The sequence below is a fragment of the Acartia tonsa genome, chromosome 14 (assembly GCF_053477335.1).
Source record: "Acartia tonsa isolate MP-2025a chromosome 14, ASM5347733v1, whole genome shotgun sequence".
NCBI lineage: Eukaryota > Metazoa > Arthropoda > Copepoda > Calanoida > Acartiidae > Acartia > Acartia tonsa.
Window position 1 is genome coordinate 37563819 of NC_137273.1, and position 26722 is coordinate 37590540.

At 32.8% G+C, this 26722-nt stretch overlaps 2 protein-coding genes and 2 long non-coding RNA genes across 11 annotated transcripts; all 4 read right to left on the reverse strand.

Moving 5' to 3' along the window:
• Window positions 1–3233, reverse strand: LOC145306655 (uncharacterized). Its single transcript, XR_013875098.1, has 4 exons — window positions 3169–3233; window positions 2518–2589; window positions 1836–1920; window positions 1–987 (listed from the first exon to the last, which is right to left on the reverse strand). It is a non-coding gene; the product is annotated as an uncharacterized LOC145306655 (long non-coding RNA).
• A 97-nt stretch (window positions 3234–3330) lies between these two features.
• LOC145306654 (uncharacterized) lies at window positions 3331–7766 on the reverse strand. 4 transcript variants are annotated; one of them, XR_013875097.1, is made up of 6 exons: window positions 7233–7766; window positions 6500–6589; window positions 5612–5696; window positions 5201–5245; window positions 3790–4620; window positions 3331–3577 (listed from the first exon to the last, which is right to left on the reverse strand). XR_013875097.1 is itself a non-coding variant. In XM_080148953.1 (5 exons), exons 1-5 carry the CDS (start codon window positions 7254–7256, stop codon window positions 4457–4459), a joined length of 408 nt encoding a protein of 135 aa, XP_080005079.1. In that variant the 5' UTR covers window positions 7257–7766; the 3' UTR covers window positions 3331–4456. The 4 variants fall into 4 exon arrangements, 1 of the variants encoding a protein (XP_080005079.1); XR_013875096.1 differs by having other exon boundaries at window positions 3331–3614; XR_013875095.1 differs by having other exon boundaries at window positions 3331–3614; window positions 3764–4620.
• A 143-nt stretch (window positions 7767–7909) lies between these two features.
• On the reverse strand, window positions 7910–14939 carry LOC145306658 (uncharacterized). 5 transcript variants are annotated; one of them, XR_013875106.1, is made up of 6 exons: window positions 14346–14939; window positions 12484–13723; window positions 9295–9390; window positions 8878–8962; window positions 8347–8429; window positions 7910–8094 (listed from the first exon to the last, which is right to left on the reverse strand). It is a non-coding gene; the product is annotated as an uncharacterized LOC145306658 (long non-coding RNA). The 5 variants fall into 5 exon arrangements; XR_013875105.1 differs by having other exon boundaries at window positions 8307–8429; XR_013875104.1 differs by having other exon boundaries at window positions 7910–8111; window positions 8307–8429.
• Pp4-19C (protein phosphatase 19C) lies at window positions 14936–26716 on the reverse strand. The gene is made up of 11 exons (XM_080147069.1): window positions 26608–26716; window positions 21093–21184; window positions 20268–20369; window positions 18918–18980; window positions 18521–18576; window positions 18164–18218; window positions 17529–17606; window positions 16743–16904; window positions 16209–16285; window positions 15400–15466; window positions 14936–14998 (listed from the first exon to the last, which is right to left on the reverse strand). Exons 1-11 carry the CDS (start codon window positions 26714–26716, stop codon window positions 14936–14938), a joined length of 924 nt encoding a protein of 307 aa, XP_080003195.1.
• Window positions 26717–26722: the final 6 nt, after the last annotated feature.

Here is a 26722-nt window from a genome sequence, read left to right on the forward strand (position 1 = left end):
TCTGAAAAAGATACATATTTGTAAATTGTCTTTTAATTTCATTAATTAGAAGGGCTCGGCAGCCACCCAATTCCAGTGCAAATTGCCGAGAAAGGTACGAAAAAATGGCGCCTCAACTGTGGAATTTCCATTTTTGAAAATTTTAGCGGCTTTGGCTCAGAATTTCTAAAATCAGATCGGCAATTGAGGTTGTGGCTGCTCTGAGCCCTTAGTTATTTATAAAATATCAAGGTTGTCAACAAAACAGACTTTTATGTATGTTACACTAGATCAGAAAATTTTACTTGAATTTTACATTACATAAAAATGTATTTTTATTAACAGCTCTTGGGAAGACATTAGGCGTATTATCACATTAGACTTTTTAATCACTGGTTAAGGAAAAAATAACTTAAAATCAAGTTTCTTTACAATACATAAATGCAAAAGTTAATCAGTACTTATTCAGCTTTACAATAAAATTCATAATAAAAATTGAGATATCATTATCGATTTTACATATACCATAAATCACACTTAAAATCAAATGCAATAATATACAATAATAGTTTTTATAAATCAAATATGGCAAGAAAATTATCCGTAAGCATCAGATGTATATGTGATTGTGTAGTTTACATTCATTATTGTTTTGCTGGAGTATTTCTGTTCTAATTTTCAATGTAAAATAATTAAAAAATATATTTTGACAATCCAAATTCTTCTTTATTTAAATCTACTGTATGCTATTTAAGATCTAAGAAACAGAATAAAGGTTTATGTCGCACATTATGAAAAACCCTCTTCCCATTTAATTCTTTATTTCTGTTATTAAAGCTCTTGAAAGTTTTTGACAGTTCAAACTTGTACATTGAAGTTTACATATTTAATAAAAAATTAATATATATATGTCATATCAAAGCTCTAAGAAATCGAGTATTGATGTAGATGAATTCTGTATATTTTGTTCTTCAGATGGTGTTCCATTACACATCATTGCAATAAACTCTTCAATAGATAAAAAATTAACATCGATATCGAGTTAAGGTATTTGGAATAGTGATACTTTAATATTTATTGTAGAATATTTTATACATAGGTTAAGAAATTAATGGAATATTCAAAAAAAAAAATATTAACTTTTACAAGGTGGATTTGACTTTTATCCATAAATGTTTCAATTTATGATAGTGAAAGTTACCAATTCTTTTTAAAAAATGTATGCATAAATTACAAGGAAACCATCTATAATACAAAGTAGTACGATCTGTCTGTTTGTCTGTCCGTCTGTCTGATGCTTAAGATCTCAGTAACCACTGAACCGATTGGGCTCTACACTTCAAAGAATATACCTACTGGGCCTGTGATGGTTTTAAGCTATTTTCTTGGGGGGTTGGACACCCCCAACCCAACAAAAAAATGAAAAATACCCCCCCCCCCCCAAAAAAAAAAGTATTTCATAAAGCGAAAAATAACACACATTTAATAGGCTACAATGATCTCATTATTAATGCTGATTTTGTAAAAATAAGTCATAAGCCAAAATTGCTTAAATCACATAAGTATGATTTTCAAGTCTTTTTTTAAGCTACCTATAGGTATGATTTGAATTTAAAATTCTTTCGAAAACATAACTTAATAACATTATTTAAGTTTTATAATTGAAAAATTTTAGTCCAAATACAGTTCGTGAAACTACCCATTTATTTCCCTGGTATTAACTTAACCAATAGACAACCTAATAATAAGGAAGTTGAGATGAAGGGTGGAACCTTAAAGAAGTCATTATTTAAACTTAAATAGTATAGAAAAGTCTGCATAACACCCCATTACACCCCAAAATAAAGCTTTTTTACCTTCTGTGACTTGATTTCTGGCTTTAACAATTTCAATATCTTTTTCCAGTTGTCTCTTTTCTTTAATTAACCTCTCTATTTCAATCTTAAAAAAGAAAAAGATAAATTATTATTAATCACGTCAATCTAAAAAGTTCCATCTTTGCCTAACATTAGAGAAAATTAAACTAAGTAGGACTCCTACAATTCTCTATAAATATTAACTTACCTAGCAATGCCTTGTGGAGCATAGAAACCCCACTTTATTTTTAATCTAATTAGTAATGGTGGGGGGGTAGGTCTTAAACACTTTAGGTTAGGTTAAGTTATATTGGGTACTGGGTAACACACAGGATTGAGGCATCGCAGGTATAGAAATATATAGGGGCTAGACTTAGGAGAAGAGGTACTGTGAAAATACGATGAAATCCACTACTTCGTTTTCTTTCCATGATCCAATTCTTTACTCAAAAATAAAGGGGGTTTGGGATTTCCAGTGCTAGATGTTTGTAGAAAAGCACTACTTAATCAGAGGTTAATTTAAAAAAAAAATTTGCCTCACTAAAATCAGTGAGGCTCGCTAAAAATTTAGAGGGGATAATTTTGCCTCACTAAAATTTTATTGAGGCAAAAGTTTTTTTAAGAATTCACATCAGTATTCATCAGTATTTATGTATCAAACATACAGTGTTCTTTTTCTTACCTTTAAATATTTTTTCTTTTTCCGACATTCTTGGACTCTTTTATTCTTGATTTCTCTCTCTTTTTCACAGTCCTATGAACATGGATTGGAACAATATAGGGATTTAAAGGGATAAGATAATGGCCGATAAATTAATGTTCATTCTCAAGGATTATAAAACAAATTACAACTCTGTAGATAACAATTAATGGTTGAAACGTTTGGACACTTAACTTTATGAACCAACCAAGCAAAATTTATTTCAGTCGCCAAAGATGTTCAACCAACGAATAAGAAAATGATATTACAAAACGTGGCCGAATTTTTTTTTTACCCCAGCAGTAGGAAGTTTTAGCGATTCTCTTGAAGATTAGGAAGGTTTTAAATGTGTTTTTTTCTTTTTAATGTTGACACGCATTAGGAAGTTTTAGCGATTTCCAGAAAGATTAGGTACCTAAGTTTCAACGTATTTTTTCAATGTTTTTTGAAAATATTGACAGAAAAATCTTCGAACTAGGTAAAAACTATTGAGAAAAAATCCTCCAATGAAAACATCCAATAATGTTAATCTTTCTAGTGCTACGTGTAAAAATTAACATTTAATCATATTGTCTAAACAAAAACATATTATTAGCAGAAAAGCCTTGCTTTAATGAAAAATATAAAACTTACTATAGGTGAGGTAGAACTATTTTTATGTCTTCCCATTTTTACTATAAAATTTCTGAAAAATTGAAACTCTCATAAAAATGATAAACTTTCATTTATACAAAAAAATCAGTCTGAAATATCTTCGAAACCTTTTACATATCATAATAAAGAAGAAGAAAAAAATTTTTAAGTTATACATCTATTTTTTTTAACTGAAAAGTGTGCATTCCCTTCCGCATGTTATTACATCCGACTTGTTTTCCATATTCGAACAACAATAGCACATGAAAGAGCAGGGGTGCTTTTTGATGATGTAAAACATGTCAGAAGTTCAGGCATAATAATATTCATACATTATATTGAAGAAATCTAAATATTCATAAATCACATACCTAGGTAAATATTTACAAAACTAAGAAAGAACAGTTTACTTTGAGAATTTTAAATAAAGGGGGAGGTAGGTTGTGCTGAAATTCCGTGAAGATGTGAGTTATAAGGCTTAAAAACAGTAGAACGTTAATATTCCTTGTTGAAAAGAACTATACCTAGACAACTTTTTTTAAGTTAACATAAATTTTATCGTTCAACTACTGTTTTTAAGCCTTAAAACTTACACCATTACGGAATTTTAGCACAACCTACCTCTCTCCCTTTTACAAAAAAAATTACATTAGTAAAATCATTTTCACATGGTCTTTTAGAGTAGACCCACAGAATTTAAACAAATATTGTTTTATAAACAGGATAAATATATGACTTTCAAATTTTTTCGTACGAACCTACTTAATTTCTTAAAGAAAAACATGATAAGTACTTTACTACATTACTAAATAATACACACAAAGAAAATGAGATAGATTTTAAATTGATTACAAAAGGTATTAATATAGGTATTCTTAGTTATTTGTTAATGCATTTTTAAAGAAAAATAACGATAAAAAATAATGAATAGGTAGAATTTTTACACATTATGACATTCCGAAATGTTAATCATTTAATATTTGAAGTTTTTTTTTTATTGAAACTATTCAACACTATAATAGGGGTAAGATTTATGGGGTAGTGAAAACAGCTACATAAAATCTAATCTCAAAAGAACTCATGATCAATATCAACGAATATCTATATTCATTATTCATTGTGTACTATATTCAAAAAATTCCTAATGACTGTGCAGAAGGACTGTTTATTTCCCATAATTACCGGGGTGGGTGGGGTGGGGGGGACAGTTCGAAGATTATCCACCGCCGTGACTATTCTTAAAATATGATGACTCACAAAATAACATTTTTAAAATAATATTGGGATTTTAAGAATCTTCATCTAGAAAGTTATCTGGCAACTCTTGATTTGCAACATCTGGTAAATCAAAGAGTTGATTTGGGGCTAAATTCGACACATCTATAGTTACAAATTGTTGTTGTTGTTGTACTGGAACAGGTTGTTGTGGCTGTTGGATACTTGCAGTTGCACCCTACACGCAACAGCACTTTATTAAGTATGAATTTGTGTCATATTAAAGATGTTAAAATTAATCAACTTGATTTATTCAACAAAATTCATTAAAAGTAAGAGTAGGAGGTATGCTTTGGCCCATAAAAGGCCCAGAACATTACAAATTTAAATGATGGTTTGAATAAAAATCCTTAAACTGAAGCAGGTAAAATTGAATCTTATTTTTTTCTGGTGTTCATTTAAAATTAAATGTCTAGGTAGGTAATCTTTAGTCAATTTTGTGATACTGAAATAGGAAGGCATAAATTCTGTACAATTACATGTATGTCGTTAGGGTGAGATGCTCTTGGAGTGAACAACCAAATTTCAGCTCAAGGCTAGAATAAGTCCTCTACCTCAGACCCGTAATAAAAACCAACCCTTTCTTTTGATTGCACAATCTTTGTCTAGGAATTGTAACAGTTTATGAGTTGCACCTGTTTTTGATGCACAGGCATTCTTCTAACTTATTATTATTTTTTGCCAAACAAAGTAGATTGATAAACCTTTAACTTCTTTTGTATGACGCGTTGTAATGATATAAATAATAAAGTGCTTTCCTCTTGACTTGGTCCTTTCTTTGCTGCATGTTGCTTTATTACCTCTGAAATAAAGAAAATCTAAATTATAAAAATATTTCCAATTCGGACAAGCATTTACACATATGTTAAGCTACCAACTCCGGCTCCCGGGGTACCTAGCTAAAAATATATTGAGAAATTTCTTTTATACCTTGATTAAAATTACCTAATGTTAAAATTTTATAATTTGGAAACCCTTTTAAGTGTTTCAAATCCATTTTTCTAAAAAAAATTACTTTTAAAACCTCCTTAAGTAAAAAATAGACTTGGATTTTTTTTATATTAAGTAGATTAATAAAGCTAAGCAAATAAATGATTTTAGCTAACAAAACCAAATATCCAGCAAAGAAATATAATATCCCCCATAGCATTACTACTAAAAAAAATACCTTTTAATACGTCAATTTGTCCTTGCATTGATAAGATCTGTCCTTCAATTTGACTGTTTTCTTGTTTTAATTTGTTCACTTGCTCCTAAAAATTAAAATGTAGTTGTTTATTAAGAAGTCATAAGTGTATTCTGCGCAAGATTCCTTTTTTTTCTGATGTAAAAAATAAATATTTAATTTCCTCACCACCTACCTACCTAGTTTTGTTTTCATATTAGCTTTTATAGTCATTCATTATTAAAAAAGTTTGGGTAGATTTTCTTTTCCTTTCTCTGTTGAAAATTGTGTAAACTTGATGATAGATTCACTTTATTATTTCATTTTAACCCCTCTCACATATTTTTCACTTTTTCCACCCCACTGTCCCACATAATCAGGGAATCCCAGGCAAAATATACACCCCTGTAAAAATCAAATTGACTGTCTTGTTATATTTATTTACTTGTTTCTAAAATAGATACCTACCTATCTATAGTTTTTTTAAATTTACTGTCTTTTATTTCATTTATTTATTTGTACTAGAGCAAATAAAAGGTTAACTTTTTTGAGAAGAAAAATAAATTTAATTAGTATCATATGATCAAAATTATCAATTTTAGCGTAAAATAGAAAAAACCATATGCTCACTATCATTAATCAGGAAAAGATTTGTAAAAAAAAAATCACGAAACCTTTAAGGTATATGTTTAATATCTCTATTCTTTAGCATGACTAACGGACCAAGTATAAAATCATATAATTAATGCTCATTGGTATAGGGAATCTTCTAAAAAACATTCAGTCATCTATCATGAGTAGCAGCCGAGAATATTACATTTCCCCATTGCATTAAAGACTGACGGACGTATAGACAAAGTTAATTATAGAGTAGCTTCACTACCAACGTACCTGTACGTCCTCTTTCTCTTTCTTTTTCTTTTCTCTGGACTTTCTGATGGCCTCATTATTCTTCGCCCTTTTCTGCTCATATTCTGGATCCTGAATTATTTTTGTTATAACTATAGACTAGAGGCTACGACCCTAAAACCACTAGAGGCTCTAAATTTTAAAATTTTAAAAAATATCGGGAGGGAGGGCATTTTTTTCAAAGTAATTCTCTTTGGATGGTGGTAAGTTAGTAACCTTCCCAAAAATAGTTAAAAAGAATTATAAGTAGCTCCAATGTAAAGGAGAACCATATCTGTTGAGCAGATCATTCTCTACATAAAAAAAATCTTACTACTTTATATAACAGGATAGATGTCTCATCTTATGTATAGGAATAATATACAAAAGTAATAAGGAAAAGGACTGATCATCCCAGAAATCACCATTTCAAAAATGACATCAAAAAAGGTAATATGTAATCACAGAGACTTTTTGTACATTTTATATCGTTGCTAAGAATTCTAAATTGTACTTATTGATTTCAGTATTATAAAGCAAAGTTTAACATCGAGAGGACGATTCTAACACGCAAAGTAAACTATAAGAGCTAGACTGACCCAAATTTAGAAAAGCTTCGCCAAGAGTAGCAATACTTTAAATAATCTAACGTAAATGTAAAATGAAAGGTTAATGAATCAGGATTGGGACGAAATAATATTTTGAATTAACATAGTCTTGCAATTATGATACTTACATCTTTGCTAATTCCCTTCGGCATTGTGAGTAGGTTTTAGATCTGTCTGTCTTATTAGCATTAGGTATTAATGTAGTTTAACTACAATCTGAAAATATACATAGGTAATAAATGTTATGTTTCATATAAAAATTCTTTCAGTTTTATCAACAAAAATAAAACAATTTTTGTTTACATCTTTAATTTTACATTGAAAATTAGATAGCATAAAAGTCAGTTTTGTTACACAGTTAAATGCGATGTTTAGAGGCTTTGTTTTTATGTTCAAACAAGTACAATTTCAATTTTTACAAATTGCCCCGAGGTGTCGAAGGTTAGTTCTAACAAAACTGGTATCAATTTCAAGATCTTTATTTTAATTTTCGTTGAAAATTGTCTATAAAACGATACTATACATTATATTTCAGTATGGCTGAGAAACGGATCTAATACAGTGTATATCATTTGGTTTCGAAGCCATACTGGAAAATGAATTCTAAATAAAAAAAAATGTTAAGAACAAAACTATACATCTTATACCTAAGACGAGCAAGTTTAATTTTCTTAAAATAAAATGATTTGTTTGTACCAGGGGTGTAGATTCTGCATGGGATCCCCTGCTCAAACCGGAAGGTGAATAAAAAATATGCAGGGGTGTATATTCTGCACAGGATCTCCTGCTACAGGAAAGGGGGGGGGGATAAAAAATATTTGGGAAAGGGGAAAGAAATTAAAATGAACTATGGGCAGAATATACACCCATGATTTGTAACTCTGAACTCAAAACATCATAGAAAACTATTACTCATGAAATATATCTTTAAAACTGGAAGCACAGTTTCATTGACATGTGTGAAATTCATGAAATTCAAGTTGAATTGCACTTTACAGAGGTGGGTTCTTAAAAAATCAAGCATCGCTAATTCGTCATTGGTAGCCAGATCACAATTTCTTTAGTACAAATGTATCTATAAAGAAGTGTTCTAAAATCAAGGAATTGTTGTTAACCTAAGATTTTATTTAATTTTTTAAAAGATTTTTTATATGATTTTAGAGGATTTTTTACAAAAACAATTTTGGTGATCTGACTTCCACCATAGCCGATACAGCGATCCTAATTTGTTTAAGAATCCACATCAAGGGAAACTAATATTTAAATCACTTTCTCTTTCATAATGTAAATCTGGAATCAATTATTCTGGCTGCCTCGCACAATAGCTAAAAAAAATAATAATCATTAGAAGCATAGATACTCTATAATATTGTCCTTGAAATGTACTTTGCTCCAGGAATAAGGTATAACCAACAAGCGAAATAAATCTAAAATAATATTTGGGGGGCAAATGGAGAGGTCGTCAATTTTACGATGTGTTGCCCCCTTACGACAGCTGAAAAACACGTATAGGTTTCGTGATTTTTTTCCCGAATTAATTTCGTTATTGGTATAAGCTGACTTTGCTCTATTAAAGTATACTTTCAGGAGAGATCATTCTGCAAAAGATTTATTTTCCCCTGCTGCAAAAAATTTATATTTTTCCCCCCTAGTTATTTACCCCGAGGGGGAAACCGGCCTAGTATATTCACCAAACAAACATTTAGAATCACTGCAAGGTGCTTAGAATCACTTGCTCTCATTCGTGCATACTCCTATTTAAAAATAAATTACCTTTAAGCATTTCTATTTGTGCCTCCATTGTATTAATTTCATTTTCCAATTTGCTATTCTGGGACTTTAAATCATCATTTTCACTCTAAATACAAGCAAATCAATTAGGTACCAAATAGAAAAATCGTCTATCTATAATACTAACTAAAATTATTTCTCCTTTACTCTGATATTTGATGCGCATCAATTGACTTACCCCCCCCCCCCCCCCCTATTCCTATATACTATAGAATATTCTTTTTGGAATAATCAGGGAAGGGGGGGTGGGACTCTAAAGGAGTGTTTAACCCCCCCCCCCCAAAAAAAAACCCGTGAATTACCGCCTATTAAGATTGATTTTTACATCCACCCAAACCTCATTTAAAAAAAAGCTTGGACGTCCAATGACTCTCCCTGTCCTAACAACTAGACTAGAACCTGCAATTGAGCAATATTATCCTTTTTCTTTGCTCTTGAATTCTTGACGGCTTCATTATTTCTGTCACGGAAATCTCTATAACCTTCAGGGTCCTCCTAAATTAACAAGAATAATTATGTTAGATTCAGAGGAAAAGAATAAAAATTCCTTACCAGAAACTTTGCTGTCCAATGTTTAGGATTGGCAATCCGAATCAGAAGCCACCCAATTTTTGAACCCAAAATTTCGAATCCGCAATTCAAATTGCGGATTCAGATTAACTACAAGTAAAATGGTGGGTAACATCCAAAGTTTTTTTCTTGTATTTTATTTTCAATTTAGAGGGGGAGGGGGTGAGACGAGATTCGATTTATCGTCCATTGTCCTACACTTAAAAGTATTGAGAAAATACGCCACTTGCAAGGATTAAGAGCGAAATAATCACGTTTATACATCGCAGATACTGTAACTACTTGCTGCGTAGATAAAATACTATTAGCATTCGTAGACTGATGTACGGACGGACGGACGGATAGGACCAGGGTTGTCATTTTGGGCGGGCGCTTTTGGGCGGGCAGTTTTGGGCGGGCGGTTTTGGGCCGCCCAATATAAGGTACTTTTGGGCAGTTTTAGGCACCCCCCTTTTAGGGGGAGAGAAAAAGGGGAGGGGGTTAAAAAAGAGGGGGGGCGGGCCTATTTTTTGGGTGATATCCTTATACTACAGTAACAGGATGTGTGTCTTTTTGTTTGTGTGTCTGTGTGTTTGTACCGAAGGATCTCGCTAACCGCTGAACCGATCGGGTTCTCCTTAACAGGGTAGCTTCTCATAGGTTTTGGGAAGGTTTATAACTATTTTGGGGGAGGGTACCACCACCCTCCTAAGAGAAATCGCCCCTAGAAAAAAATTACACTCCCCCAAAAACTTTAAAAAGTTTTTTTTAAACTAAAAATAAAAATGGGGGGGAGGAAACCCACCCCCCCCCAAAAAAAAAAAAATTATTCCTCCCCCCCCCCCAATTTTTTTTTACTTTTTCTTTTTAAATCTAATATAATAATAAAGTTGGATTATCAAAGGAGGGAGGCGGATGTGCCACTTTTTGAAACCAAAACTAAAAGTCAAAGGAACTCAACTAAAAAAAGAGTTACAGGTCTGAGATTTTGCATGGCAGTTGCTTAAAAGGGGTACAATATGGAACTGTAAAGAAACGGCGGCGCAACCGCCGAAAACCGCCGAGAAAAGGCAAAAAAAATTCGGCGGGAAACGCCGGTTTTCGGCGGTTGCGCCGCCGTTTCTTCACAGTTCCATATTGTACCCCTATAAAGCAACTACCATGCAAAATCTCAGACCTGCAACTCTTTTTTTAGAGGAGTTCCTTTGTTGACTTTTGGTTTTGGTTTCAAAAAGTGGCACATCCGCCTCCCCCCTTTGACTCTCCCCTCAAGTGCCCCTAGAGGCCTCTAGGGCCGTAGCCGCTAGTTAACTATATAAATTAGTAAGCTTTCTTTGTATCTAGAGAAGGATTTCGCTAATTGCTGAACCGATATGGTTCTCCTTTCCAGTGGAGCCTTTATAGGTCCTGAGATGGTTTTAGGCTACTTTATTTCTGATAATAAGTCTAGGTATGGTTTTAGGCTATTTTATATCCTTTTTAAATGCTTTTTACGACATTTGCCCAAAAAGGGTGCCCAAAACCACTTTTGGGCGCCCAAAACCCGCCTAAAACCCTTTTGGGCAATTGGGCCGCCCAATATAAAAAAAAGTGCCCAATTCGACAACCCTGGATAGGACTAATTCATGAAATCGCTATGCTTATAGAAATTTAACGTTCTGGCATTAATCTTTAATTCTAGTGTAGCATTACTACTCGGGATGTTTAAAAGAAGATTTTTTCTATTAGGGATTTGTCCTTCAGAAACGTATTGCTTTTATCGTTAATTTAGGCATGTTAGAATTATCTTATTGATATCAAACTTTGAATGGTGATTTCTGTAACTAATAGGTACAATTTAGAAAGCGTAGCAACTCTATCATCGTTACCAGAAAGTCCGTACGTCAATTTTAAAAATGATTTAATGTACAACGAAATTATCATATGATTCTACAAGAGTTCGTCTAACCTTCCGTCTGATGTTGTCATCCTTTCAAAAAGCGAAGATTTTCTACAATTAGGGTCGGTATGTCCGTCCGTACATCAATAAATAAAACAGGTTAGAATTGTTCTATCGATTCCAAAGAGGACTATCCACGAATAAGAGCAAGTGATTCTAAGCATCTTCCAGCATTGACCCATAGTATTTTTTTAGTAAATATACTAGGTTTATGTTTAATATTTGCTTTATCGACTAAAGAGTTAGGTTTCACCATGGTTTTATATGAAAATAACTTTGAAATGTTAAGCATTGTTTGGTGCAATATTATCGAATGTTTTGATGAATTCAAACTGTTGTTTAAAAGCTTTGACACCAAAGTATATTATTGTGATTAAAAAAGGGTTGGTAACTTGTAAACAGTTTAATTAATGTAATCTTGCAATTTACAACATTTGATGCTTTTCTGCAGTGTTATTTTATTTTGTCCTTTGAACTCAACAAAGCATTTGATGATATTGCTTCAAAAATTGCTTTACATTTCAAAGTTTTTTTCATATAAAACCATGGTGAAACCAGACTTATTAGTCGATAAAGCAAATATTAAACATAAACCTAGTATATTTACTAAAAAAATACTATGGGTCAATGCTAGAAGATGCTTAGAATCACTTGCTCTTGTTCGTGGATAGTCCTCTTTGGCATGGTGATTCCTGTAGTAGTTAGGTAGGATTTAGAAAGCGTAGAAACTCTAAAATCGTTACTAGAATGTCCGTATGTCCATTTAAAGCATGTTGATTTTTAACTTTTGATAACAAATTTTTAGGTCATATGATTATCCGATTGATCTGATTTTTGGAATACTGATTCCTGGGACAACAAAGTAAACTGTTATAAGGAAAGCATCTCTATAATAAAGTTATAAAGTATGTCCGTAAACAGTATCCTGTATTTACGCAGTTTTTCAACAAATTTAATTACAATTTTGTTTCAAATTTTATGCATTTATATTCTGGTTATTCGGTTCTGACACTCTACAAGAGTTAATGTTCGTTTTTCCTACCGTTTCAGAGCTTCGCTTTTATGGATGTTGTTACCCTTTTTTTAAAAAAAAAGCTTACATCTTTGTTTATTCTCCCCATTTTTATTATTTCATTGTTCTTTCTAATCTGAAATATTAAAGTCGCTGTAATTAAAAATGAAAAGTGTTTATTTGAAATTTTTCAACAAATTCAAGAATACAAAAGTAGACAAAGAAAGTGTATTTTTACTTACTGAATTTTTTATTGAAAGGTAACTTTTATTATTGCGAACTGTAAATCGGGCGATTTTTTTAATCAATTTCATTCTTTTTTATTTGCCTCCTAGGGAAGTTGTGGACAAGGGGGGGGGGGGGGAGTTTTGTCACATTTCTGTTTTACCTGTACAGTGACCACCTGGAGGCCTGGAGCTCCGGAACCTGGAGGCCTATCCAAAAAATCTTAAAACTTCGTGAAATTCATCATATAAGAATGATTTTATCATTAATAACCTATCCTCTCAGTCCAAAGATAAAGCCTAGGTGCCAGGTTTACGCAAATGTGTCAAAACTCCCCCCCCCCCCTTGGTAAATTAACCTACCCCTGAAATAGTTTTCACGAATTTCTGCCTCCAGGTTATTTTTTAGGGGGGGGGGGGGGTAAATTATCCATCATAATCCTATCCCTGACCTGTTGAAAAGTCACCCTTGTTAATATTTGGCAGCCAAAAAAAAACTTCTTTTAGAAAGAATAAAACCAAGGAAACTTATTTTTGACTGACAGAAAAGTTCAAGGCAAAATGAATTTTTCTCTTCATAGTGTTCCACCTTCATAGTAATCAGATTTCCACACTAAATACGCGTCGCTTTATTTTAGAGGATTTTTTAACAAAGAGGGGGGTATGTTGTGCTAAAATTCCGTAAATGTGTGAGTTTTAAGGCTTAAAAACAGTAATAGAACGATAATATTCACTAAATATTTTTCACTAATATTTTTGTCTATAGTTCTTTTCAATTAGGAATACACATATTTAGTTCTACTACTGTTTTTAAGCCTTAAAACTCACACATTTACGGAATTTTAGCACAACCTACCTCCCCCTTTTTCAAAGATTTTATAATTATATTTCTATTCTATAATATATCAAAAAACAGTTTACAACAATAACTAGAAATTAATAAAGAAAAAATGATGATACAATTTAAAAATGCATTTATTTTATACTTAAAAAATGTTAAAAATGGATAATTACAGATTTATTTATTATTACATGTATTGGTATTTTTTGTGTTTATTTGTATCAACCATTTTTATAGTGTCAATTTACAGTAATTCTATTTGACTATAAAAATGTGCATTATTTAGTAAAATTAGAAGTTCAAGTAATGTTTGGACGTGTTAAAGATTTTTCCATTATGACTTTGAAACCGATTAATATCAGGTGTAAAAGAACCGGTTCTCAGCCATACTGAAAAATTATGTATAGCATTTATTATATCCAGTATAAAAATGTACAATCAAAAGATTAAAACCAGTTTTTTTAGAGCCCGTGCCTACGGCATCTCGAGGCTAATGATACATTTTTATATCCGCGGAAAGCTGTTTATGGTACGATGCGAGAAATATCTATTATCGTATTTTCGTCATTTATTGTACGTATGGGAATAGGTTTCCAAATTATTCTGTCAATATAATGGCAAAAATTGTAACTACTACCTTCTTCGTCCCCGAAGGGGAAAAAAATTTAAAGTTTCGCCATGTGATCAAACATTGACAAAATATTTGCAAAACCCGTTCCAGCATGAATAATATTGCGACAATACAATAAATGAATATTAATCGTTTCATTTTATCTATTTTCATTATTCATTAAAAACGTCCCAACATCTTAATTTGAAAGAATAAAGTCAAACATTACATGATCAATAACGACCAGGTAAAATTCTAATTTTACTAAGTAATGCCTAAAAATGAATTAAAAATGAATATTTTTACAGATGAGATTATATAATACATGGCTTACTATGGTCAAGTTCAATATTTTTGTTGGATTTTTTTTTGTCAGAAAAGTAAAGTATAAGAAAAAACAAAACCCCCAATATAATATCAAAGAATTTAATTGGATATGATAACGCAACATTTTAATTTTTCAATTTTAAACAAATGAACTGGATGACTATCTACCTAAGGTAGATTTTAACTTAACCTATAAGTACAATATTAATTCATTTAAACCCTGTTTCTTAAAACACTCTAATTTACATTTAATTGAAGAATCAAACATGCTTTTATAAACTTATAATTTCATTTGAGATATATTTAATATGGATTCGAAAAAAAACTGAAATTTAAACGGGATGAACTTTTTTATATATGTACCTACTGTAGTTATTGTATGGGTTTATTCTAACGTAGTATAATGTATTGAATCGAGTACTTCCAAGTTGGGTGTGTTGTACACTTATGTACTCCATAGTTGGGTGTGTTGTACAGCTGGGTACTGCAGAGTTGGGTCTGTTGTACAGTCGAGTACAGGACGTGTTAATGTTCAGGTTTATAGGAAGTAGTCTGGCTGAGGCTTCTTCGCGGGAACTCCTCGGCTCTCTTGTGGCGCAGCCTAAAATTAAAGTAAATGAAATTATCTTAAACCCGCGCGCGTGCCTGCTTGCTGTCGTGGAGGTATCGGATTCAAGTCTGGACAATATCGTTCCATACTAGAGACGTTAAAAATGATAACTACTGCTGCTATGTTCGGCAAGGAGTACTAGTGAGAGTATGGAGAATGTCTTGGCCCGTAAACAGAGACAACTAATAACCATGCAACCTTAGGACTTCCAGAAAAGGGTCTTACATATGAAAAATCTTTTTTTCGTCAAGTTACTCAAATAGCTGTACATCATTCTTCATTTATCTATGTGTAAGCTTCCCTTTTTTGTAAGTCGTCATCCTTGGTAGACGACAAACAAACAAAAATCAAAAACAAACAAAAAAAAACTAATAATGTAAATTGTTAACTACCTCAAAAATTGTGAAATCTCTTTGAAGGTTCTCGTCCAATTCAAGGATAGCTGCCACGTTTCCACACCTTTAAATTCAAAATAAGTCAGGGGTGTATATTCTACATGGGATCCCCTGCTCAGGGGGAGGGGGGGGGATAAAAAATAAGTGGTTGGAGGGAAAAAAAATGTAAAAATTAAGAAAACTGAAAACATTTTTTCCATCCCCCCCCCCCCCTCCTTGGTGAAAAAAACTTTTAAAAATGTGTGGTAGGAGGGATAAAATAAATAAATATTTTTCCATTTTCCCCCTACTTGGTGAGAAAAAACTAGGGGGGGGAAGAAAAATAAAAAAATTGTAGCAGAGGAAAAAAAATTAATCTTGTGCAGAATATACACCCCTGAAATAAGTTATAAGAATTACAAAACAATAACTCGTTAATATTAATCCTTATTTAGGAGTAGCAGAATGTCTATGTGTGTGCTTATCTTATTGTTGCGAAGAATCTCGCTAAATGCTGACCGATATAGTTCTCTATTATAGTGAAGCTTGAAATAGGTCCACATAGTTATTTTCAGCTCAAGTGACATTAGAGGCCTATAGAGGAAAGTCGTTAGTTTACTAAATGGTATTTGGTAAAGTTTATTTATTGTTAGGTATCATCAACCTTCACTGTAAAGGAGAACCATATCAGCTAACGAAATCTTCAACTACAGACAGACAAAAATCATGTTACTTTTAAATCGGATTAAATAAACTTGTTAAAAAAAGTTTCCAAAAGATGGGAAATAAATACATATATGGCAGCGTAGCATCTCTAAATAAGTTACCTGTAGCAATAGTTAGGTGCGGACCAGACGGTTAGGACTGTCTCACTAAAGTGCCACTTGTAACCCTCCATTACCAACTAAACAAAAAATACACTTTTTAAGAACACAGATTACGATACTTGATAAACTAATTAAAGCATCTCATTATAGACAGTTTTCCGCGAATAATTGAAAATATAAGATTAATATTCTAGTTTTGTAGTTTCCGACGGGCAGAAGGCCCCAGAACAGTTTCCCTAAAAACTCTAGAAAGAGAGATAAAGCTGCAACTAATCTTAATTATATTACCATAGACAAAATTAAAGCCTAAGAATTAGATAATAGTTATAATAGGACCAGGCCAACAAATCTGGTAGGTATTACTCTTGATGGTTTTTATTTTATCATTCGTAAAAATTGCGTTACGATACATGATTTTTCAGTATGACCCTGAGCTGGTTCTTATCAAGGGGAAATATAGCGGTTTTGAGGCCATACTAGAAAGATTAATCTAGCATTTCTAATCTAACCCTGACAAGTAAATAGCCTGCTAACCTGGTGAGCCCTGCAGATCATCTCAATATCATTAGCTGTGTTGAACTGTGACACCACGTCACTGCCGAACAGGTAGCCAGCCCCGCGGGGGCTCACACCCCAACCCTGGGTGTCCTCGGGGTCGGACCACAGCAGGTCGCACATTGGTCCATCATGGGGTACCTAAACAATAAACATAGATTTATTATTTTTAAAATCTGTTAGGTATGAATACTAGAAGCTTTAATCTCGTATTCATTCGAATCCGGTGGGTAGGAACCGGTTCTCATCCATACGAAAAAATTATGTCTAGCATCGTATTTTCGGCACCTCGGGGCTAAAAAAAAAACTGGTTTTAATCTTATAATTGTACATTTTATATCCGCGGAAAGCCGTTTATAATGCGATGCGAGAAATAACTATTAGGTATGTAAGTAAATTTTTTTCTCTTTGAACTAGGTATCAAATAGCCTGCTATAATCTTTAAGATTTATCTTGGCATTTAAGTACAGATTTTAATACAGTAAGAGAATGCTTGTTTGTAGAGGGATAAACAAATTAAAATCAGATGTATCTTATATAGCAGCCGAGAAATCACATTTCCCTCAGAGTTACGTGCTGACGGACAGTGTCAGGGATAAACATTTCCTGATAATGTCTCACCCCAATAATCAGATAATTCATCCGACTGTCTTAAAGCCCTTGTAAGGTAGCTTCACAACTATCTACTCATCGTGATCTTTAAGATTTTACAAAAATTGATATAATTTTGTAAAGTGAAGTACTCTTTAAATAGGATGTACTGACCTCCTGTTTCCTGTCAATGGTTCTGATCTGATCCAAAGTCTGAATACTGGGAGATAATCCACCATGGACACAGAATATCTAGATAGATAGATAGTTAGTTAGGTAGGTAGATAGATAGAAAGTAAAAATGATAGATAGATAGTTAGGTAGATAGATATAATTCCGGGAGATAATCCACCATGGACACAGAATATCTAGTTAGATAGATAGCTAGGTAGATTAATAGTTTGATAGATACACAGACAGAAAGTTAGGTAGATAGATATAATACTGGGAGATAATCCACCATGGACACCGAATATCTAGTTAGATAGATAGCTAGGTAGATTAATTTAAATTTTTAGAGTAAATTAAGGCAAATTTTAATTATTTTTATAGACAAAACATTTTAGGAAGGTAGATAAAATAGTGGGAGATAATCCACCATGGACACAGAATATCTAAATAGATAGATAGCTAGGTAGATTAATAGTGTGGTATATAGATAGATAAGTAGCGAGATAGATTAATAGATGACAAAGAAAACAGAATTAAAGATAGATTATATATAAAGACTAACAATATGCTGATCATAGGACAGATAGATAGTTTATTGGTAGATAATATGGATAAATAAAGGTAAAATAATATGTTACCTTTCCATCGATGATAGCTGATAAACTCAGATAATCAAAGATTTCTGTGCAATACCTAAAATATTAAATATTAGCACTAAAAACAATAAAAGAAAATAACGAAGAGTTTAGGAACAAGATAAGCTTACAAAGAAACTTATGCTTTTAAACAAAAATTGCTTATCTGAAAAACAATAAGAAAACGATTAAGGAAATGTATAGACAGTTAGACACCACCCTACCACTTCGACACATACATTATTTCTTCATAAAAAAACTGATACCTACTTAAATGAAAAACCTATGAAATCAGCCAAGATATGTATTTTATGATATCACTACAGACAAGACAAAGATTTTTTAAAAAGATTAGAATACCTCCAAACTGTGATACTTCCATACTTTCTCAAGCACTCGTCATAAAATCCATATACCTGTACAAAAAAAAGGTTGATATTATAGTAATTTTATTTTTATGGCATATTATTGATTTGTTTCGCCTTCTGTAACAGTTTTTTTTATACATTTAAGTAAAGCAGATTTTAAGCAGGTTCCCACAGAAAATAAAATTACAATTTACATTGCCAATAACACATTTATTTCTATCTGTAGTTTATACTTTGACGTAAAGAAATTAGTTATAGAGTAGACTTGTTACTTTATCTACATTAATGTTTCATTTTTATATAAAATAGCTTTAACATGATTGATTTTGACGCTAGGTTATAAAGATCTTTGGAAAATGTTTAAATAAAATAGGACAATTCTATGATACCTGTGTGATCTGTCTGGACTCATGGTTCCCTCTGATCAGGGTGATTCTGTCGGGGTAACGGACCTAAACAAAAGCGGACAACCCATTGAAAAGAATATTCACATTAAAAATAATTGTAAATTATAGGGTCTTGAGAGAAAAAATACTTTGTGTGGCTTAAAAATAGTGATAAAAAATGTTGACACTGCTAGATTTTAATAAAGATTTAATTAAAGTATTTGAGCTACCGAACGAGATGACGTATTAATAAAAATTTCGGTATAAGTGTAATTTAGTATATTTTCCCTTATGTTTACATAGATTTCCTGTACATATTATTTAAAACTATTGACAAGCAAAAAATGCATAGGTAATATAATCAGCTAAGTAACTATTAAATATTCAAATATACAAATAAAAAATCACATCACAAAAAAAACTTCTTTTTCTTTGTGTAAAAAGGTCACGTATCAGAAAAAGAAAAAGCTTTAAATTTGTTTTCCAACTTGACTAAAAAAACTTGTTTGTTATTGCAATATTTGTTGCAATAACTCTAGAAGCTTTCGAGTTAGTACTTATAAACGAGTTTATAAAATTAAAGGATGGGGTTGAGGGTTAATAATCAACACCCAACTATACCCAATAACTACAGAACGCTAATGGGAGGAAGATTAATTTATTCGGAACAGGGAAAGAAAACGAAGTAGCGGGTTTCGTCGTACATTCACAGTAGTTTTTGATAGGTTAATTTAGGTGAATGTTAAGAATTGCCCTGCAGGGTAAGAGCCCGCCACAGGGGCTAGAAAAATGAGAAAGGCTACTGTGAAAATACGACGATACCCAATACTTCATTTTCTTTCCATGATCCATTAATCCATATAAAAGCTATAAAAGTTAAAATACTAAAACTTAATCAGAAAATTGTTGTTATTGCATAGATTGTTGCAATATCTCTTAATACACATGTGTGTGTGTGTGTGTGTGTTTGCGTGTGTGTAAAGGCAATATTGTTAAGAGCACATTATCATTTGATGAGTCATCAAATATTGCGACTAAAAAGTTGTTTCTTTAAAATATTTTTTTTCTGTTTGTAAATTTATGAAAATAAAAACTTATAAATAGACATGGAGAGGTTTCGTGAATAGGTAAATAGTTTAAAAATACAAATTAATTTCCCTGATTTTTAGTCAAACTAGCGGCTGGCGTCCCTAGCATTTAGGAGCCCTGTATTCGAAGGTATAGGGAAAATAGCCTAATCAGCTACAAACCTTCTTTGGACTTATAAGAAGCTTCACTGTAAATGAGAACCATATCAGTCCAAAGGTCTTAAGTTACTGACAGACATATCAGAGTTAATCAATGTATAAATACCTTAAGAGCAAGGAGAAGAAGGAAAGTTTCGACACTGTAAAATCCTCTGTCGACAAAGTCACCCATGAACAGATAGTTTGTCATTGGCACATCACCACCAACCTAAAAGAAATATTAGTTATGGTCTACATATTACTGCCCTAGATGGATTGTCAAACACAATAATTCGTCCTACGTGAATAGGTTTATAGCAAACAAATATTTTTGGACAATATAACTTCCCCAATGCTAGCTATCAAATTCAACTATTTACAGCATATTACCCTTATATGTGGTTGAAAATTAAATAAAAAAAAATAATTTCCCTTTTGTGCTAAACTGTGTACTCGTTCTACCCACCCAATGATATGGCCGAATTGTTACCACACTGTGACTGTGTTCTTAATGGTTTAATTTACTAATTAAGGTTCTGAATCTACTATATCTTTTGTATAAACATTGATTTGATATCCACTTTTCTAACTTTTTTTTATCTGTATGTTTATTTGTCAATCTATCCCATAAATGCATTTGAAAGATTGTTATGATTGTCTTCTTATTTTCTTATACAGAGAGTGACAATATAGTATACTATCTATCTAAATATCCATTTTCTCCTATTCATTCAAAACCGATTATTGACCGGTGGATTAAAACCGGTTCTCATCCATACGAAAAAAATATGTCTAGCATCGTATTATAACCAGTTTTCTACGAATCAGTTTTTTTTTCAGCCCGTGCCTTCGGCATCTCGGGGCTAAAAAACTGGTTTTTATCTTATAATTGTACATTTTATATGCACAGAAAGCTGTTTATAGTACGATGCGAGAAATAACTATTCTTTACCTTAAAAAGTTCTCTAAGATCATAAAACTGTCCATGGATATCACCACAAACGGTTACGGGGGACTCAACTCTTTGAACATTACTCTCCTCAACTAAAATAATATTAATTAAATGTTTTTTAAAAATGCTAGCTTTCATAAGGAAAATATACTAAAGGAAACTCGCTCAAATGGTGTAGTAAAACACACAGACACAAACAAGAAAGGGAGGAGTAGATTGCGCTAAAAATCAGTAAAGGTGTGAGCTTTAAGGCTTAAAAATAGTAGTAGAACTGTAATATTCAATAAATATGTGTATTTCTTATTGAAAAGAACTATTAACAAAACTTTTTAAAAAGTTAACATAAATTTTTATCGTTCTACTACTGTTTTTAACTTAAAACTCGCAACCTTTACGGATTTTTTAGCGCAACCTACTCCTCCCTTTTTGAGACCATTTTTAAAGGTTCTTATAAAAGCAAAGACATTTTTTATTGGTGAACAAGGATGACAACATCCATAAAAGCGAAGCTCTGAAACGGTAGGACAAACGGACATTAACACTTGTATAATGTCAGAACTGAATAATCAGAATGCGAATGTATAAGAGTCAAAGCAAAATTGTAAACGAATTTGTTGAAAAACTGCTTGATACAGGATAATGATTATGGACATACTTACATTTTTAGGACTTGATTATAGAGTTGCTTCGCTTATAATATTGTACTTTGTTGTCCCAAGAATCAGTATACCAAAAATCAGACCAATCGGATGATTAGGTCACATACAAATTTGTTGTTAAAAATGTAAAAAAAATCAACATGTTTAAATGAACGTACGGACATTCTGGTAATGATTAGAGAGTTGCTACGCTTTCTAAATCGTACCTAACTACTACAGGAATCACCATGCAAAATTTGAAATCGATAGGACAATTCTAACATGCCTAGATTAACGAAAAAAGCTATTTAAATAAGTAAAAAAAATCAACATGTTTAAAATGGACGTACGGACATTTTAGTAATTATTATAGAGTTGCTACGCTTTCTAAATCGTACCTAACTACTAAAGGAATCACCATGCAAAATTTGAAATCGATAGGACAATTCTAACATGTCTAAATCAACGAAAAAAGCTATCCGTGACGGACGGACGGACGGACGTACGGACGGACGGACGTACGGACGGACGGACCGACCCTAATTATAGAAAAGCTTCGCTTTTAAAAATGTAAATACTATAGGTATGTACAATGTACATTGTACCTACCCACCTATGCCTTTAAAAAAAAACACTAAAACAAAATTTTTTTTTGAATACCTTATATAGGTTTTAGCTTTTTAAAGGGGGGGGGGGGGGGGCGTAATGACATTTATTCGTAATCCGTGAGCAAAATGGTCTTAAAATTTAGCTAGACCCTTCAAACTTGGTATATAAGCCTAGTCCTATAGGCATTACATCTAAATGGCAAAAAATCCAAAATTTTTTATTTTAAGGTTAGGTTAGGTAAGAAAAACCCTGCGGAAATGGGGTTTTTAGGCTTTTTTTGGTCGATTTTGATGTTGAAACTTACCCTAAATTGTTTTTTTTAGGGTTTTAACTTAAATACACTGTGTCTATTGATATGGACATTATTTAAGATGATTCAGCAAGTCGGGGACCGACCCCAGGGGGCTAGGTGGGTGGCCCGCAGGGGTTAGTGCCTTTTTCCCAATACATATGTTGTGATACATCTAATTATAGGTTTTTTAGGTCAAGGAACTCAAATTCAGAGCTAAAATAAGCATTAGACTAATCTGAAGCTAGCCCCAGCGGGCTAGGTTGGTGGCCCGCAGGGGTTAAGTTCATTTTTTCCAATATATATCTTGTTATATATCAAAATATAGGTTTTTTAGGTCAAGAAACTCAAATTCTGAGCAAAAATTAACATTAGACTAACCTGAAGCTAACCCCCCCGGGCTAGGTTGGTTTTCTGCAGGGCTTAAGAGCATTTACATAACCTAACCTATAAACTTACTTATATTTTTACATGTTTTTTCTTGAATAAACTTTGTCTATTAATGAGGACTTTATTTAAGATAATCCAGCTAGTCGGGAACCGACCCCAGCAGGTTAGGTTGGTGGCCCGCAGGGGTTAAGTGCATTTTTCCCAATATATATGTTGTTATACATCTAATTATAAGTTTTTTTAGGTCAGTTAACTCAAAGAGGACTATCCACGAACAAGAGCACGTGATTCTAAGTACCTTCCAGCATTGATCCTGAGTATTTTCTTTCAGAATATAATAGGTCAATATCAATAATTAATATATTGACAAGAAAATTTATGTTTCACCACTTCAAGTTGAAGAAAAGTAAGAAAATGTCCACCATTTTTCGTTAAAATTTTATCAAACGTTCGGGGTGTCTTTAATTGTCCATGTTGTCAAATGATAAAAATATAAAAAAGGCAAAAGCACATTTACTATATCTCATATGTATGTTTAAATTAATGCTAATATGGATTAATTTACAATCTATTTAACACGAGTATTTGCATATGTATCATCAAATATCCATTTTATTAAAAGAATTAGCTTCATAAAAGTTTTCAAAATCAATTAAAATACCTAAAAAAACATGGTGAAACATAAATTTTCTCGTCAATATATTAATAATATATGGTGACCTATTATATTCTGAAAGAAAATACTTAGGATCAATGCTGGAAGGTACTTAGAATCATGTGCTCTCGTTCGTGGATAGTCCTCTTTAGAGCTAGAATTAGCATAAGACTAATCTGAAGCTAGCCCCAGCGGGCTAGGTCGGTGGCCCGCAGGGGTTAAATGCATTATTTTCCAATATATATCTTGTTATATATCAAAATATAGGTTTTTAAGGTCAAGAAACTCAAATTCAGAGCTAAAATAAGCATAAGTGTTACCTGAAGCTAACCCCCGCGGGCTAGGTAGATCTTCTGCAGGGCTTAAGTGCATTTTACCTAACCTAACCTAGAAACTTACTTATTTTTTTGGTTTTTTCCTTGAATGAACTGTGTCTATGAATGAGGAAATTTTTTTAGATGTTCCAGCAAGTTGGGGACCTCCTTGGGTCAGCCTCCTGTATGAAGAATCTTTTAAATGATGGCTTTAGGACTGAACACTGTGTATCTAAGTAAAACCTAGCCCGCCTGGGTCAGTCCCCGACTTGCTAGATCATCTTAAATAATGTTCTCATGAACAGTTTATTCAATTAAAAAAACTTCAAAAAAGTAAGATTCTAGGTTAGGTTTGGTAAAATGCATTTAAGCCTTGCAGGCAACCCACCTAGCCCGCAGGGGCTAGCTTCAGATTAGTCTGATTCAATTATTAGCTCTCAATTTGAATTTCTGGACCTAAAAAACCTATAATTTTATGTATGACAGCACATACTTTTTAAAAATGCACTTAACCCCTGCGGGCCACCCACCTAGCCTACTGGGGTCGGTCCCCAACTTGCTTGATCATCTTAAATAATGTTCTCATAAATAGACAAAGTTTATTCCAGAAAAAACCCTAAAAAAAAAGTAAGGTTCCAGGTTAGGTTAGGTAAAATGCACTTAGGACTTGCAGGCAATCCACCTAGCCCGCTGGGGCTAGCTTCAGATTAGTCTGATCCTTTTATTAGCTGTAAATTTGAGTTTCTTGACCTAAAAAACCTATAATTTGATGTATGATAACACATACTTTTTCTAAAAAATGCATTTAACCCCTACGGGCCACCCACCTAGCCCGCTGGGGTCAGTCTTCGACTTGCTTGATCATCTGAAATAAGATCCACATGAATGGACAGTTTATTTGAGAAACAAAACCTAAAAAAATAATATTAAATGTAAGTTTTTAGGTTAGGTTAGGTAAAATGTACTTAAGCCCTGTTGGCAACCCACCTAGCCCGCTGGTGTTAGCTTCAGATTAGTTTAATGCTTATTTCAGCTCTGAATTTGAGTTCTTTGACCTAAAAAACCTATAATTGGTTGTATCTCAACATATATATTGGGAAAATGCACTGAACCCCTGCAGGCCACCCACCTAGCCTGCTGGGGTGAGCTTCAGATTATTCTAATGCTTATTTTAGCTCTGAATTTGAGTTCTTGACCTTAAAAACCTATATTTTGATATATCACAAGATGTATTTTGGAAAATAATGCACTTAACCCCTGCAGGCCACCGACCTAGCCCGCTGGGGCTAACTTCAGATTAGTCGGTCCTCGACTTGCTGGATCATTTTAAATAAAGTCCTCATTAATAGACACAGTTTATTCAAGAAAAAAACCTGTAAAAATATAAGTAAGTTTCTAGGTTAGGTTAGGTAAATGCTCTTAAGCCCTGCAGAAAACCAACCTAGCCCGGGGGGGTTAGCTTCAGGTTAGTCTAATGGTAATTTTCGCTCAGAATTTAAGTTTCTTGACCTAAAAAACCTATATTTAGATATATAACAAGATATATATTGGAAAAAATGCACTTAACCCCCGCGGGCCACCAACCTAGCCCTCTGGGGTCGGTTCCCGACTTGCTGGATTATCTTAAATAAAGTCCTCATTAATAGACAAAGTTTATAAAAAAAAACATGTCAAAATATAAGTAAGTTTCTAGTTTAGGTTAGGTAAATGCTCTTAAGACCTGCAGAAAACCAACCTAGCCCGGGGGGGTTAGCTTCAGGTTAGTCTAATGCTAATTTTCGCTTAGAATTTGAGTTTATTAACCTAAAAAACCTATATTTTGATATATAACATGATATATATTGGAAAAAATGCACTTAACCCCTGCGGGCCACCAACCTAGCCCGCTGGGGCTAGCTTCAGATTAGTCTAATGCTTATTTTAGCTCTAAATTTGAGTTCCTTGACCTAAAAAACCTATAATTAGATGTATTACAACATATGTATTGGGAAAAAGGCACTTAACCCCTGCGGGCCACCCACCTAGCCCCCTGGGGTCGGTCCCCGACTTGCTGAATCATCTTAAATAAAGTCCATATGAATAGATACAGTGTATTTAAGTTAAAACCCTAAGAAAAAACAATTTAAGTTAAGTGTCCGCATCAAAATAGACCAAAAAAAGCCTAAAAACCCCATTTCCGCAGAGGTTTTCTTACCTAACCTAACCTTAAAATAAAATTTTTTAGATTTTTTTGCCATTTAGATGTAATACCTATAGGACTAGGCTTATATACCAAGTTTGAAGGGTCTAGCTAAATTTTAAGACCATTTTGCTCACGGATTACGAATAAATGTCATTATGCCCCCCCCCCTTAGGTCAATAACTAAGTACCTAGTAAAGAAAGTAGGTATAGTTGACAATTTACTCAATAATCATAAATAAAGTTAAAAAATTAAATTAAATTGTACTGGATTTCAAATCAAAGGTTCTCTATAACTAAATTATTTCCTGTGCGAAACTAAGTCTATTGACACAATTATAATATATTTCATGGGCAGAACAGTGTGCAAGTGAATTCCAACTTCAAAGTCAGGGAAAACAGGGATACAACCACAATTAAATAAAAATGAATGACACTGACCTAGGATCTCACGTGCCTTGGCGCACAAAATCTTGACATCACTCTCCTTGATGATCTCACACTTCCTGAGCTGTTCTATCTGTTGATCAAGATCACTGTGATCCCCCATACCTGC

Coding starts and splice junctions, on each gene's coding strand:
- LOC145306654 (XM_080148953.1), bottom strand. CDS start 7,256: ATGCCGAAGGGAATTAGCAAAGAT. Junction 6,590..7,232: donor CGAAGGGAATTAGCAAAGAT/GTAAGTATCATA, acceptor AAAATAATTCAG/GATCCAGAATATGAGCAGAA. Junction 5,697..6,499: donor AAGAGAAAGAGGACGTACAG/GTACGTTGGTAG, acceptor TTTAATTTTTAG/GAGCAAGTGAACAAATTAAA.
- Pp4-19C (XM_080147069.1), bottom strand. CDS start 26,716: ATGGGGGATCACAGTGATCTTGATCAACAGATAGAACAGCTCAGGAAG. Junction 18,219..18,520: donor GGAAGTATCACAGTTTGGAG/GTATTCTAATCT, acceptor TTAATATTTTAG/GTATTGCACAGAAATCTTTG. Junction 15,467..16,208: donor GCACCTAACTATTGCTACAG/GTAACTTATTTA, acceptor TTGAATTTAAAG/GTGTGGAAACGTGGCAGCTA.